The sequence below is a fragment of the Babylonia areolata genome, chromosome 4 (genome assembly GCF_041734735.1).
Source record: "Babylonia areolata isolate BAREFJ2019XMU chromosome 4, ASM4173473v1, whole genome shotgun sequence".
NCBI lineage: Eukaryota > Metazoa > Mollusca > Gastropoda > Neogastropoda > Buccinidae > Babylonia > Babylonia areolata.
In genome coordinates, this window is record NC_134879.1 from 2726796 (window position 1) to 2740319 (window position 13524).

The following is a 13524-nucleotide window of genomic DNA, read 5'->3' on the forward strand; positions in this document are numbered from 1 at the left end:
TCGGGTTTACGTTGCATAAGTTGTATCTGTAAACATGCGTGTTCCATGTTATGATTGATAATCTGTGTGTTGAAACACACTGCTACCTATTCTGACTGCGACTACGTGCTATACTGCCATAGTAATACGAACTACATGGACTACTATACTGATCATTACTGCTACTTCCACCGTTACAGTATGTGCTGTTTTTTTGTTGCTGCTGCTGCTGCTGCTGTCTGCTACAATTATCATTATTATTATTATTATTGTTATTGATATTATTGTCGTTGTTTTGTTGTTATTATTGTTGTCATTGTTGTTATGTGCTGTCGCTGTTAGTGTTGTCAACATTTTTTTTTCCCCCGTCATCACACTTATCTTCAATCTAAACCATTGATTGAAAGATTGAGGCAATCACAATCACTTGTCGGGGACAAAAACAACAACAACAAAAAAACAAAACAAAAAAAACAAAAACAAAAACAAAACAAACAAACAAACACACACACACACACACACACACACACACACACACACACACACACACACAAGAAAAAAAAATGGAGAGAAAATAAATAATAAATCGATAGAAAAAAAGGCATGTGCGCGTGACTTACCAGTATTATTTATCACTCTGTATGGCGATGTTCTATGCCTTCATAGTTTGCCATCGTCGGTACTGACTTCTAGCATCTTACTGTTCTGTGATACTGACTTATAGCATGTCACTGTTCTATGCTACTGACTTATAGCGTGTCACTGTTCTGTGGTACTGACTTATAGCGTGTCACTGTTCTGTGGTACTGACTTATAGCATCTTACTGTTCTGTGGTACTGACTTATAGCATCTTACTGTTCTGCAGTACTGACTTATAGCATCTTACTGTTCTGTGGTACTGACTTATAGCATCTTACTGTTCTGTAGTACTGAGTTATAGCATGTCACTGTTCTGTGGTACTGACTTATAGCGTGTCACTGTTCTATGGTACTGACTTATAGCATGTCACTGTTCTGTGGTACTGACTTATAGCATCTTACTGTTCTATGCTACTGACTTATAGCATCTTACTGTTCTATGCTACTGACTTATAGCATCTTACTGTTCTGTAGTACTGACTTACAGCGTCTTACTGTTCTGTAGTACTGACTTATAGCATCTTACTGTTCTATGGTACTGACTTATAGCATCTAACTGTTCTGTAGTACTGACTTATAGCATCTCACTGTTCTGTGTTGTTTTCATTTCAGGAACATTAAAAAACATTAGCGTGTCACTGTCTGTGGTACTGACTTATAGCATCTTACTGTTCTATGGTACTGACTTATAGCATCTTACTGTTCTGTAGTACTGACTTATAGCATCTTACTGTTCTATGGTACTGACTTATAGCATCTAACTGTTCTGTAGTACTGACTTATAGCATCTCACTGTTCTGTGTTGTTTTCATTTCAGGAACATTAAAAACAACAACAACAACAACAACAACAACAAAGATATCAGAAGCAAGACAAAGCCGATTTGACCTCAGACAATCAAAACTTCCGAGAGAGAGAGAAAAAAAAAACCAGCTCACGAGCCAAATCAACAACAACAACAACAACAAATAACAAAGAAATATCAACGTCTGTGACTTCTTGTCATTATATGTACGAAGAACGAAAACAAACCTCACCCACATCTGTACAACTTGCAGTAATTTCAGCAACCCCCACCCCCCCCCCCCCCCCCCACCCCCACCCCAAAAACAAACAAACAAACCAAAACAAAAAACAAAAAAAAAACACCCCAAAAACACAAACAAGAACAACAAAACTCCAAAAGAATAAACGTTTAAAACTGATCAAACTGAAAATTAAACTCAAATGGAAGAAAGCTTGTTTAGCGTATTTGAAAGCATGTTGAAAATCTTGAAAATCGATGTGACATCGATACTGAACGCGTCTTAAATAAAATCTCAAGAAGACAGCTTGATGCTTATTTTGAAGACCGTTCGGGAGACTGCTTCAATCCACGATTCTGAAGGCATCTGAAAACACCTTGAAGAAAGTAAGAAAAAATACCAACCCCCCCCCCAAAAAAAAACCCCAGATAAATCGATCTGGAAATCATCTGGAAGATTAACACTTCAACTCTCTAGATAGATCACCGACAGCCACCATGCCTCGTGGATTCTTAGTCAAACGGTGCCAGCACCTCACCGCCTTCAGCTACAGAGAACGCCGCGGATCTGATGATGAACGACTCAGCGATAGCGGGTCCGAGCTCGACGGTCCTTTCCCCAACACCCGCTACGGGTCGCCGGACTCGGGCTTCTCCGTCAGCCCCGGGTCAGTGGCCTCCCTGGGCGGCAAGGACAAAGGGTCCTCCTCCTCCTCCTCCGGCTGGGATCGGGAAGCCCCTTCCTCGCTGCTGCAGAGCTCGGGCTGGGACCGCGACAACGCTCACACCATCACCAACTCGTGGACGACCTCCGTGGTGGTCAGCTCTCTTCCACTGGCTCTGACGTCTTCTTCGTCGGCCTCCTCCTCCGCCAGGATGTCGTCCTTGTCGCCCATGTCCACGTCCTCGTTGGCATCCCCTTCCGTCAGGTCGGCGCCGTGCACCCCCAACAAAACCTCCTCCTCCTCCTCCTCGTCCATCACCACCACTAACATCACGAACGGACAGCTGACCTCCACGACCTCCAACGCCCAGACGAATAACCAGCCTTCGCCCTTGACCTTCACGGCCTTCGACACGCTCAGCCTGGGCCTGACGTCCAAAGCCGGCAGCAGCTCCAGCCCCGCCCCCTCCGAAAACTCCGGGGGGCCCCCCTCCTCCTCCTTGTCCCTGTCCCCAGCCCCCAACAGCCCCAGCCGGAAGCGCAACAGCAGCAGCCACACAGACGAGAAATCGCTGACCTCGTCCGCCTCCAAGAAGCCCCCGTCCAACAAGAAGCTGAAGGCCGTGAGGAAGATCAATTTCGACGTGGACACCACCTCGCCCGTGTCCGGCACGATCATCAAAGAGTTCTCGGACAGCGAGGACGAGCCGGGCAAGGTGACGGTCTACGGGGACATCGAGCCCAGCTTCAACGTGGTGGAGATCACCCCTGAGGCCCGAGCCGAGCTGGAGAAGATCGAGAACAAGTTGGGCGACTACGTGTGTCAGCTGTGCAAGGAGCTCTACGAGGATGCCTTTCAACTGGCTCAGCACCGCTGCTCCCGAATCGTGCACGTCGAGTACAGGTGAGTGGCTGTGTGGGGTGAACGTTTTTTGTCATTGATTCTTCTTCTTCTTCTTCTTTGTTCGTGGGCTGCAAACCGCCACGTTCACTCGTATGTACACGAGTGTGCTTTTACGTGTATAACCGTTTTTTTTTGTTTGTTTTTTTATAACCCAGCCATGTAGGCAGCTATACTCCGATTTTGGGGTGTAATTGCTTCGTTTTGTGTTTTGTTCGTTCCCGAGAAATTTGGGGTTATTTCATTTTCTACATTTTTAAAATGAATGATTGTGGTGGTGATTGAGATGCTGCTGCTGTTGTTGTGGGGGGTGGGGATGGGGATGGGGGCGGGGGTGGGGGCGGGGTATGGGAGGGGTGGTCCATTCAAGTTTCAAGACTTGTTTCGGACAAGGGCGTGCTCTCATAATGTCCCGGCATCAACTAGGCTAATACACCTGCAGTTGTTTGGTCCGGAAAGTTTGAACAAGACTCCGAAAGACGCTTCGGTGAAGTGGGGAACACCCTCGACAGTGGAGTGATGGCCTAGAGGTAACGCGTCCGCCTAGGCCGAAGCGAGAGAATCTGAGCGCGCTGGTTCGAATCACGGCTCAGCCGCCGATATTTTCTCCCCCTCCTCTAGACCTTGAGTGGTGGTCTGGACGCTAGTCATTCGGATGAGACGATAAACCGAGGTCCCGTGTGCAGCATGCACTTAGCGCACGTAAAAGAACCCACGGCAACTAAAGGGTTGTCCCTAGCAAAATTCTGTAGAAAAAACCACTTCGCTAGGAAAAACAAATAAAACTGCATGCAGGAGAAAATACAAAAAAAAATGGGTGGCGCTGTAGTGTAGCGACGCGCTCTCCCTGGGGAGAGCAGCCCGAATTTCACACAGAGATCTTCTTCTTCTGCGTTCACTCGTATGCACACGAGTGGGCTTTTACGTGTATGACCGTTTTTACCCCGCCATGTAGGCAGCCATACTCCGTTTTCGGGGGTGTGCATGCTGGGTATGTTCTTGTTTCCATAACCCACCGAACGCTGACATGGATTACAGGATCTTTAACGTGCGTATTTGATCTTCTGCTTGCATATACACACGAAGGGGGTTCAGGCACTAGCAGGTCTGCACATATGTTGACCTGGGAGATCGTAAAAAATCTCCACCCTTTACCCACCAGGCGCCGTCACCGTGATTCGAACCCGGGACCCTCAGATTGACAGTCCAACGCTTTAACCACTCGGCTATTGCGCCCGTCTCACACAGAGATATCTGTTGTGATAAAAAGAAATACAAATACAAATACAGTGGTGAGGTCTCATCCATTCTTCTCACTTTGAGCTCACAACACACTGTTAAGTCTCGGGAAGGAACCGGCCACAGGCCGAAGAAAAAAAACCAAACCCACGTCTGATGTGGGGATCGAACTCGCGACACGCGCCCACCCAGTCCGTCAATCCACGACGGACGCTGACCACTTCGCCACGGCCACTAGGCAACATTCAAGTTGTTGCCCTTTAACCCTTTCATCGCCAAGCTCGCATTTATGCACAGGCGTGGTAGAGGACCCATGTCACTGAAAGGTGACCATTCATTGGTTATCCATGAACCTATAGGCCCTATTTTCTATACATCGCAGGGGGAATCCCTAGCAACTGTCGTTTCTGTGTTTATACCACAAGGGAATTTTGTACTCCAAATTGACTGGCGGTGAAAGGGTTAAATGTCTGCTCAATGCTGCTGCTGCTGCTGCTGCTGCTGTTGTATCGCGCACACCGACGACATGTGAAATGCTGTGCGTGGACAATTAAGATTATTTAGTACCTCTCAACAGGCCCAGCCTTTCTTGCGCGCAAAGCACAACAGGTGGGGGTAGTGGGTGAAAACCACAATTTATCATTTCATTTTGATTGGCTCTCAGTACTACTGCTCCAGTATCGAGCACACATCGGAACGTAAAGAGTTGTGTGGGAAAGTTTTTAAAAAAAATGATTACCTTCCAGCTGTTTTTTTTTTTTTTTTTTTTTTTTTTTTTTAGCTGCCTCATCATCTGCACCGTTTCAGTGGCATTACTTCCACACCGCTCATTTAGATTCCCCCATACACACACACCCGGGTTCGTCCGTCGCAGTTCCAGCGTCGGCAGTCCACATGGAACCATCGATGTTAAGTCGCCTGGAGGCCACACACCAGAGGAGACCCTGCACTGCTGCTGAGTCACTTCGGTGGTGTTCAGTGGTACCTGTTCTGTTTTAACGTACTTAGGACACCACCTACTAAGCCCCCTACTAACAATAATGGCTTAGTCGCGGAGCCAGACTGAGTGAGCGTCTCTCCCAGAGTACCTTCCAGCTGGTTTTGTAACTTGTACAGTTGGCTTTACTCTCATTGAGGAGCATGGCGTCAAAGTGCAGGTGAGGGGTGTGAAAACTGAATCCCCTTTCAGCCGGGGGCTAAGCACGACAGCTCACCACGTCCTGTTCACGTCGAGAACAAAGGGGTTTGTTGGGATGGGGTGAACATCTAATCACCACCTTTCACTTAAGCTCAGTATCCGCTGCTTGCGCTGTATCGAGCGCGTAGATTTTAGCCTTTGGATTTGATTTGAAATGGATACTTATATAGCGCCTATCCTCGGTCGGAGACCAAGCTCAAAGCGCTTTACAAACTCAGTGGACTAATTTGCACAACAGGCTGTTTACCTGGGTAGAGCCGACTGACGGCTGCCATTGGGCGCTCATCATTCGTTTCCTGTGTCATTCAATCAGATTTCAGGCACTCACACGTACACACTCAGACATGTAACGTTTTACGTGTGTGATCCTTTTAATTATTTACCCCCGCCATGTAGGCAGCCATACTCCGTTTTTGGGGTGTGTGTGCATGCTGGGTATGTTCTTGTTTCCATATCCCACCGAACGCTGACACGGATTACAGGATCTTTAACGTGCGTATTTAATCTTCTGCGTAGCGTGTACACACGAAGGGGGTTCAGACACAAGCAGATCTGCACATAATTATGTTGTTGACTTGGGAGATCGGTAAAAAAAAAAAAAATCTCCACCCTTTACCCACCTGGCGGTGTTGCCGAAATTCGAACCCGGGACCCTCAGATTGAAAGTCCAACACTGATCAAACCCTCGGTGACTGCGCCCCGTCACATATATACACAAGTGGGTACAGTGTGGATGGAAATAAAAGTCCGATCTTTCAGTCGGCTCATTAACTCACTCAGTACGGCCAGTCCTCTCTCCTCGATCTTCTCTACACAGACCCCTCGGATGTCCAGTGGGTGTCTGAATGACCCAACCTTTAGCTTCAATCGTCAGAATTGTGGTATTCTTTGTCAACATTCACGTCTTCAGTATAAGAGCCTTCCGCTTGCAATATTTGGATGATGATAATTGGGGTGAAACGCTGTTAACGTCGTCTCTTTCGCCGTTCGTATGGAGAGAGTTAACCCAGTACTCACGAACCCTTGTGCATATTGAGTGCAGGTGAGTTGTGTGTGTGTGTGTGTGTGTGTGTGTGTGTGTGAAGGGGGTGTGGTGTGGAAGGTAATGGGGAGGGGTGGGGAAGGGGGGTGGGGGGGGGGGGGGGGGGGGGGGTGAAGAGTTAATTGTTCAGCTGACGCCTTCAAATGGGTTCGCGGCGTTCACAAGAGTGTCGGTGAACATTGAATTATTGAGCTAACAACCTTACGGCTCTCACAGCTTTTTTTGAAGGCCGTGTTGAATGAGGAATATTGATCTCAACGGAGGTGGCTGAAGTGGGGGTGAAGGGGTGTGGGTGTGTGTGTGAGTGTGGGGTGGGGGGGGGGGGTGGGGGGGGGGGGGGTATGCATTGGTCAAGGTGTATTTCCTTTTCTCTCACCTTATTTATTTCTCTGTTCGTCTTTTCTTTTCCTTTTTTTTTTTTTTTTAAATTGATTAATATTTTGTGTGCGCTTATGATACAGGCATCATCTTTTTTTTTTAAGATATATATTTATTTCTCTTTTCATATAATCACACAACACACACACACACATACACACACACACACACCACACACACGCACACACACACGCACACACACTCTACACCACACCAATCTTCCTTAAGTTCTCTCGTATATTCTCGTCAGTATTTCCATAACAGCACAAAAACAAAGAGAAAAAAAAGAAGAAGCTTTTCTGCTTTCTGCTTTAGGAATGTGTTCTTATCTCTGGAGTTAACTGACGTCTGTCTTTAGGGGACGCGTTCTTATCTCTGGAGTTAACTGACGTCTGTCTTTAGGGGACGCGTTCTTATCTCTGGAGTTAACTGACGTCTGTCTTTAGGGGACGCGTTCTTATCTCTGGAGTTAACTGACGTCTGTCTTTAGGGGACGCGTTCTTATCTCTGGAGTTAACTGACGTCTGTCTTTAGGGGACGCGTTCTTATCTCTGGAGTTAACTGTCGTCTGTCTTTAGGGGACGCGTTCTTATCTCTGGAGTTAACTGATGTCTTCATCGACCGCGATAGACTTTCATCAGCAGCAGCAGCAGTCAGCAGTAACAGTAGCAGAAATAAATAACAGCAGTAGTAGTAGTGATAGTAGCGGCAGCAGCAGCAGCAGTAGCAGCAACAGTAGTAGTAGCAGTAGAAACAACAGTGGTGGAGCCGAGGTGTTGACATTTCTGCATACACTTCTCTCCTCACCCTGATGATATGTCGTAGTTCCTGTCTCTCTCTCTCTCTCTCCCCCCCCCCCCCCCCCCCCCCAAACACCCACTACCAGTCTAATACTTTGACAAATCCTGACACTTTCTTTCTTTTTTTCCACCCTCCCGGCAGGTGCCCCGAGTGCGACAAAGTCTTCAACTGCCCCGCCAACCTGGCCAGCCATCGCCGCTGGCACAAACCCCGCCCCGCCCCCGGCTCGCAACCCTCTGGGGGCAAATCCTCATCCTCCGTCACCCGCTCCCTGCTCCCCGCCTCCTCCTCCTCCTCCTCCCACGGCAGCAGACCCCAGCAGGGAGGGAGCCAGAAGACCCACGGGGGAAGCCCCTTCGCCACTTCTAGCGCGGCGGGGTCGGCCTCGACCCACTTCCACAGCACAGGCATCGTCCCCACGGCCACCACGGACCCCGAGAAGCTCCTGCTGACCAGGCTGGTCAACGGGAGGAAGGTGGTCGCCCCCGGGGAGGAAGGTCAGGAAGGTCAAGGTCAGGGCAAGGCCGGAGATCGCTCCGCGCCGGACGACGCCCCGTTCGCCTGCCAGGTGTGCGGGAAGAAGTTCCGGAGGCAGGCGTACCTGAGGAAGCACGCGCAGTGTCACAGGGTCAAGGTCGGGACCCCGACCTCCACCCCGACCCCAGCTCCGGCCCCGGCGCCCTCGACGACGACGACGACGACGACAGCAACGGCGCCTTGCCCCAAGCCGTGTCTGCTGTGCGGGAAGGTGCTGCTGAACGAGAACGAACGCCTCAAGCACGAGATGGAGCACCACCACCACCAGCACCTCCTCCACCACCACCACCACCACCACGTGGTCAACAACAACATCCTCAACAACAATAACGACGTGGCGCTTCCCCTCCTCACCTCCACCTCCTCCTCCTCCTCCTCCACCAACACCACCTCCTCCACCACCTCCACCACCGCCCTCTCCCCTATCTCCTTCACCGGCTCCAAAAACACCAACTTGGACAACGACAACCTCAACAAGAACAACAACCACCTGGTCTTTCAGCGTCCGTGCAGACCCATCCTATCCACCCCGACCCTGTCCCCTAGGGAGATAAACCCCCCTCCTCCCTCCCCCTCCCCTCCTCCTCCTCCTCCTCCACCACCACCACCACCACCACAAAAGACTTTGCCTGCTCCATCTGCAGCCAGACCTGCTGCAGCAAAGCGGCCCTGGACAAGCACGTGAAGACGTCCCACTCGCAGGAGGCCTACCTGTGCAAGTACTGCGACAACAAGTTCTACAGCAGCCCCGGGCTGACCCGTCACATTAACAAGTGCCACCCTACGGAGAACCGTCAGGTGATTCTGTTACAGCTTCCAGTCAGCAGAACCTGTTAAATTAATTCAGACGTGTCTTGGGAGAGAGAGAGAGAGAGAGAGAGAGAGTGGGGACATGAGGGAAAGATGAACTTGAAGAGTAGTGGTGTTCCTTGCTAACACTTGAATCAGTTTTGTTAACCGTACTTTTTATGTTGTTGATTCTTAGAACAGAACACTAAACGTGTCGGACTCTGCGTATTAGCAGAACGTTACTCTAACTTTCTGTTGTTGATTCTTATAACAACACTCAATGTGCCCAACTCTGCGTATCCACAAAACATTTCTTTTTTTTTTTTTTTTTTGCCTGTGGTCGTTGCAGAATTATTCTAACTCGTTCTTGTCTGGGTTTTTTTTTTATTAACATATCGTCATAAGAAGAACCTTAATTATACGCTCTTTGCCTTTTTACGTACTTTGCTGAAATATTATCAGGCAGTTATCGATGTGTATAAGTGTATAATATTGTTTGTTGTTCACTGTCTAACGGTTTGCCTTACCATCATCATCATCATCATCTTCTACGCCGGAACATTTTCGTCTTTTTTCTTTTTAACCTGTTGTATTCTAAAGACCAATTTTGGCCTTTATTGTCTTTTTTGGTGGTTGTTCTTTTACGGTTTGAATCTCCAATGTCTTGCCTATAACTGCACATCACATCTTAACATATTTAAAAAAAAAAATTACCTTTGTCGGTGAATTTCAAAGATTTTGCGAGATTGAGCCTACAAGATTGCTGATGTGACAGCATGCACTATTCTTCTCGATCGATGATGTTTGATATCCGACTGTGTGTGTGAGGGGTGGGGTGGGGGAGGGGATAGGTTGAGGGAATGGTGTGTGTGTGTGCGTGTGTGTGTGTGTGTGTGTGTGTGTGTGTGTGTGTGTGTGTGCGGTGTTGTTGGGTTGTTGTTTTTTTTCTCAGATCAAAAAGAAAGTGCAAGGTAAATGTAAAAAAAGAAATGACCACCACGCAAAAAAAAAGTCTGATTTATGTCTCCTCTTGCCAACACAGACTCGCAGCTGTTTGGTTTGTTCAGTGACAGTGTTGAGTGTTGAAAGAAAAGCTGCCGCCAAAACCCGTCTTTTAGTGACAACGTGTTGTCCCTGTCTTGTGTGCCTTCCTTTCTTTCTTTCTTTCTTTCTTCTTCGTTCCTCTCTTTGTAGTCTCTTTGTCTATTTCTTTCTTTCTTTTTTCTTTTTCTTTTTCTTTATTTATTCGCGTTTTATTGGAAACAGATGGGTGTTATAATATATTTCCCGTTGTCTTTGAAATAGAGTTTCGAAATATCACCTTTCTGAAAATCGAACTTTTTGTTTCTCTTCTAAATCAAATCGTTGTAATCTTGAAAGGCTTGCGTTCTACGTAAACTGGAAAGGTGGGTGGTGTTTAAAAAAATCAGCATAGCATTTCAGCAGATTTTATTTCTTTCTCTTTTTATTTTTTTCTTGAAAGAAAAATCGTCTTGTTTGGATTTTGGCTCCACAATCTAAGCTACATGAATTCACTGGCGATTCTGGTAATTTTGATCATCTCACTTCTTTTATTTTCCCTCCCCCCCCCATCCCTCCCCTTTTTGTGTGCTGTGAGTTCTTTCCGACAAATCAAGATCTTCGTGTTATACAGCATTCATTGATTTCTATTGATATCAGTGCCTCTCTTGAGTCAGATTCTGTCTGACACTGCTGCTGCTGTTGCTGCTGAGGTTGTCACAGCAGAGACAGCTGTGCTGCTTCATTCACCCACGACACGGAACCAAAGACAGAGCTCATCTGAACGGTGTTGTATCATCAAAGTTGTGTATGTTATGTGGAGAATAATATGTCATCCCCCAACCTGCCTTGTTGATGATAATTGTTTTCCTATCCAAAAAAAAACACCTTCAGGATGATTCAAGCTTTCATATACATATTCATATACATATCCCCCCCCCCCCCCCCCCCCCCTTTTTTTAGGGAGGTGGGGGGTGGTGGTTGGGGGGTGGAGGTGTTGGGCAGAACATGTCATTGCCTTCGTGTTGTTACTTGTCATGTTATCGTGTCACTTGTGGCCTTTTTTTTCTTGCAGGGATAGAGTGTGTATATTGCTGCTTGTGTGTGTGTGTGTGTGTGTGTGTGTGTGTGTGTGTGTGTGTGTCTCCCCTTCCCACTTTTTTGACTTTTTTTTTTTTTTTTTTTTTTCTGCTGTATAGTTGTTGTGTAATGTTATAGGGCTTGGATTAATATTCCATTGTTTGTAGTGTGTGTGTGTGCGTGCGTGCGGCGCGCGCGCGCGCGTGTGTGTGTATGAATGGTTAGTTGTATGGTTGACTAATAATGGCTAATATGTATTTCTTCCTCTTTTTAAAATAATCTTCTTTTTTCACGATGGCAGTTGAAAAAAAAAAAGCGTTTAACCAAACCAGCCGGAAAACAACAACAACAACAACAACAACAACAACAAACAAAAAACAAGATAAAGGTTAAGCTCACCTTTGAGCCTTTTCAAGAACACAGACCCGACAGAGCTGTTCAGAACCAGAACCTTTTAGACAGTTTTTTTTTTTTACATTTTCAGTCAGGGCCTTATTGCTAAACTCAAGAGAGAAGACGCGATAGCACTTCGGCAAAACACACGCGCGCTCTTTTTCCCTCAAAAGGCCATAGCACTATTATGATCCCGTGCATGCCTGCATTAATAACAAACACTATTGTTATTGGGGTTTTTTGGTGTTTGGAAAAAAAAAAAAAAATTATGGATAATCTGTTTAGTATGTCCATTGCAATATCTGGTGTCAGTTTCGTTTTAGTATTATCGCTACTTTTTTTTTTTTTTTTTTTGAGTTGTTATTACACTTTGAAATTTAGGAAAGAAACAACAAAAGAATGATAACAAAGAAGATAAAAACGAATATTGTGTTTTGATCATTTCCTCGTCTACGCTTCAGATCATTCGTTAGCAAAGTGACAATTACCTTTCCTTCCTTCCTTCCTTCCTTCCTCTCTTCCTTCTACGCCCCCGAAACCCCACCCCCCAACCCCCTTTGATCCCCCAACTTTGCTGTACCTCCACCATTCTTCCTCTTTCCCTCCCTTCCTCCCTCCCTTCCTTCCTCCCTCTCTTCCTCCCTTCCTTCCTCCCTCTCTTCCTCCCTTCCTTCCTACCTCCCTTCCTCCCTCCCTTCCTTCCTCCCTCCCTTCCTTCCTCCCTCTCTTCCTCCCTTCCTTCCTCCCTCCCTTCCTTCCTAACTCCTTCCCTTCCTTCCTTCCTTCCTTCCTTCCTCCCTTCCTTCCTCCCTCTCTTCCTCCCTTTATTCCTCCCTCCCTTCCTTCCTCTCTCCCTTCCTTCCTTCCTACCTTGCTACCTCCCTTCCTTCCTCCCTCCCTCTCTTCCTCCCTTCCTTCTTTTCTCCCATCCTTCCTCCCTCCCTTCCTCCCTCCCTCTCTTCCTCACTCCCTCCCTTTCTTCCTTCCTTCCTCCCTTCCTTCCTCCCTCCCTTCCCCCCACCCTCCCTTTCTTCCTCCCTCTCTTCCTTCCTTCCTTCCTACCTACCTTCCTTTCCTGAACCTTCCTGCGTTCACGCCACGTGACCGATGTGTAATCTACAGCGAAGGGTAATTTAGCACCCTTCTGCCCACCCCTCCCCCCCACCCCCTCCCCATCTCCCCGTAGCCCTCACCCACCCACCCACCCACGTGCTCAATAACGAACCACTGAAGCAAAAAGGTTGATGTTCCGTGACAGGCGGTACACTTTGGTGGTGGTGGTGGTTACCGGTCTTGTCAGGGGCCTCCCGAAAAAAAAAAAACCCTGCCTACCGCACGTGCTCTGAAGCAGCACTGTCGCGTGCGTGGCGAGTACGACCATCTGTCACCCTTAGTTTTGAGGCTTTTTTTTTGTGCCTCAAATGCCAGCGCCGGCATTGATTCGGCCCCGGCGAGTCGCTGTATTTGATGGAATGTAGCAGACGGCCACCGCCGACAGCCGCTACCGCCGTCGTCGCCGTCGCCGTCGTCGTCGTCAATAATATCGCCGCGAAGCCGTGACGTTCGTTCAGCTAAAGGCAACACAAATGAAAATAAAGCCCCCGGTAAGGGATCACGGGGGGGGGAAGAGAATGCCACGCGATCGATTTATTTGCCCAATGCAACAAACCCCGTCGGTCGACGGCAACGGACGCTATGGGGAGGCATTCGATTTTGCGACGACGTTTTCCTTCGACCCCCCCCCCCCCCCCCCACCCCTCCTCCCCCTCCTCCTCCTCCACTTCCCACTCTCCCCCCTCACACCCCCCTTCAACCACCCCCCACCTGGTTAGCTTAGGC

At 47.9% G+C, this 13524-nt stretch overlaps 1 protein-coding gene across 2 annotated transcripts; it reads left to right on the forward strand.

Moving 5' to 3' along the window:
* The first annotated feature begins 2133 nt into the window (after positions 1–2133).
* Positions 2134–9240, forward strand: LOC143281526 (insulinoma-associated protein 2-like). Of its 2 annotated transcripts, XM_076586742.1 has the most exons (4): positions 2134–3211; positions 8008–8500; positions 8594–8663; positions 9014–9240. In XM_076586742.1, exons 1-4 carry the CDS (start codon positions 2142–2144, stop codon positions 9238–9240), a joined length of 1860 nt encoding a protein of 619 aa, XP_076442857.1. In that variant the 5' UTR covers positions 2134–2141. The 2 variants fall into 2 exon arrangements, with proteins under 2 accessions (XP_076442857.1, XP_076442856.1); XM_076586741.1 differs by having other exon boundaries at positions 8008–9190.
* The last annotated feature ends 4284 nt before the right edge of the window (positions 9241–13524 follow it).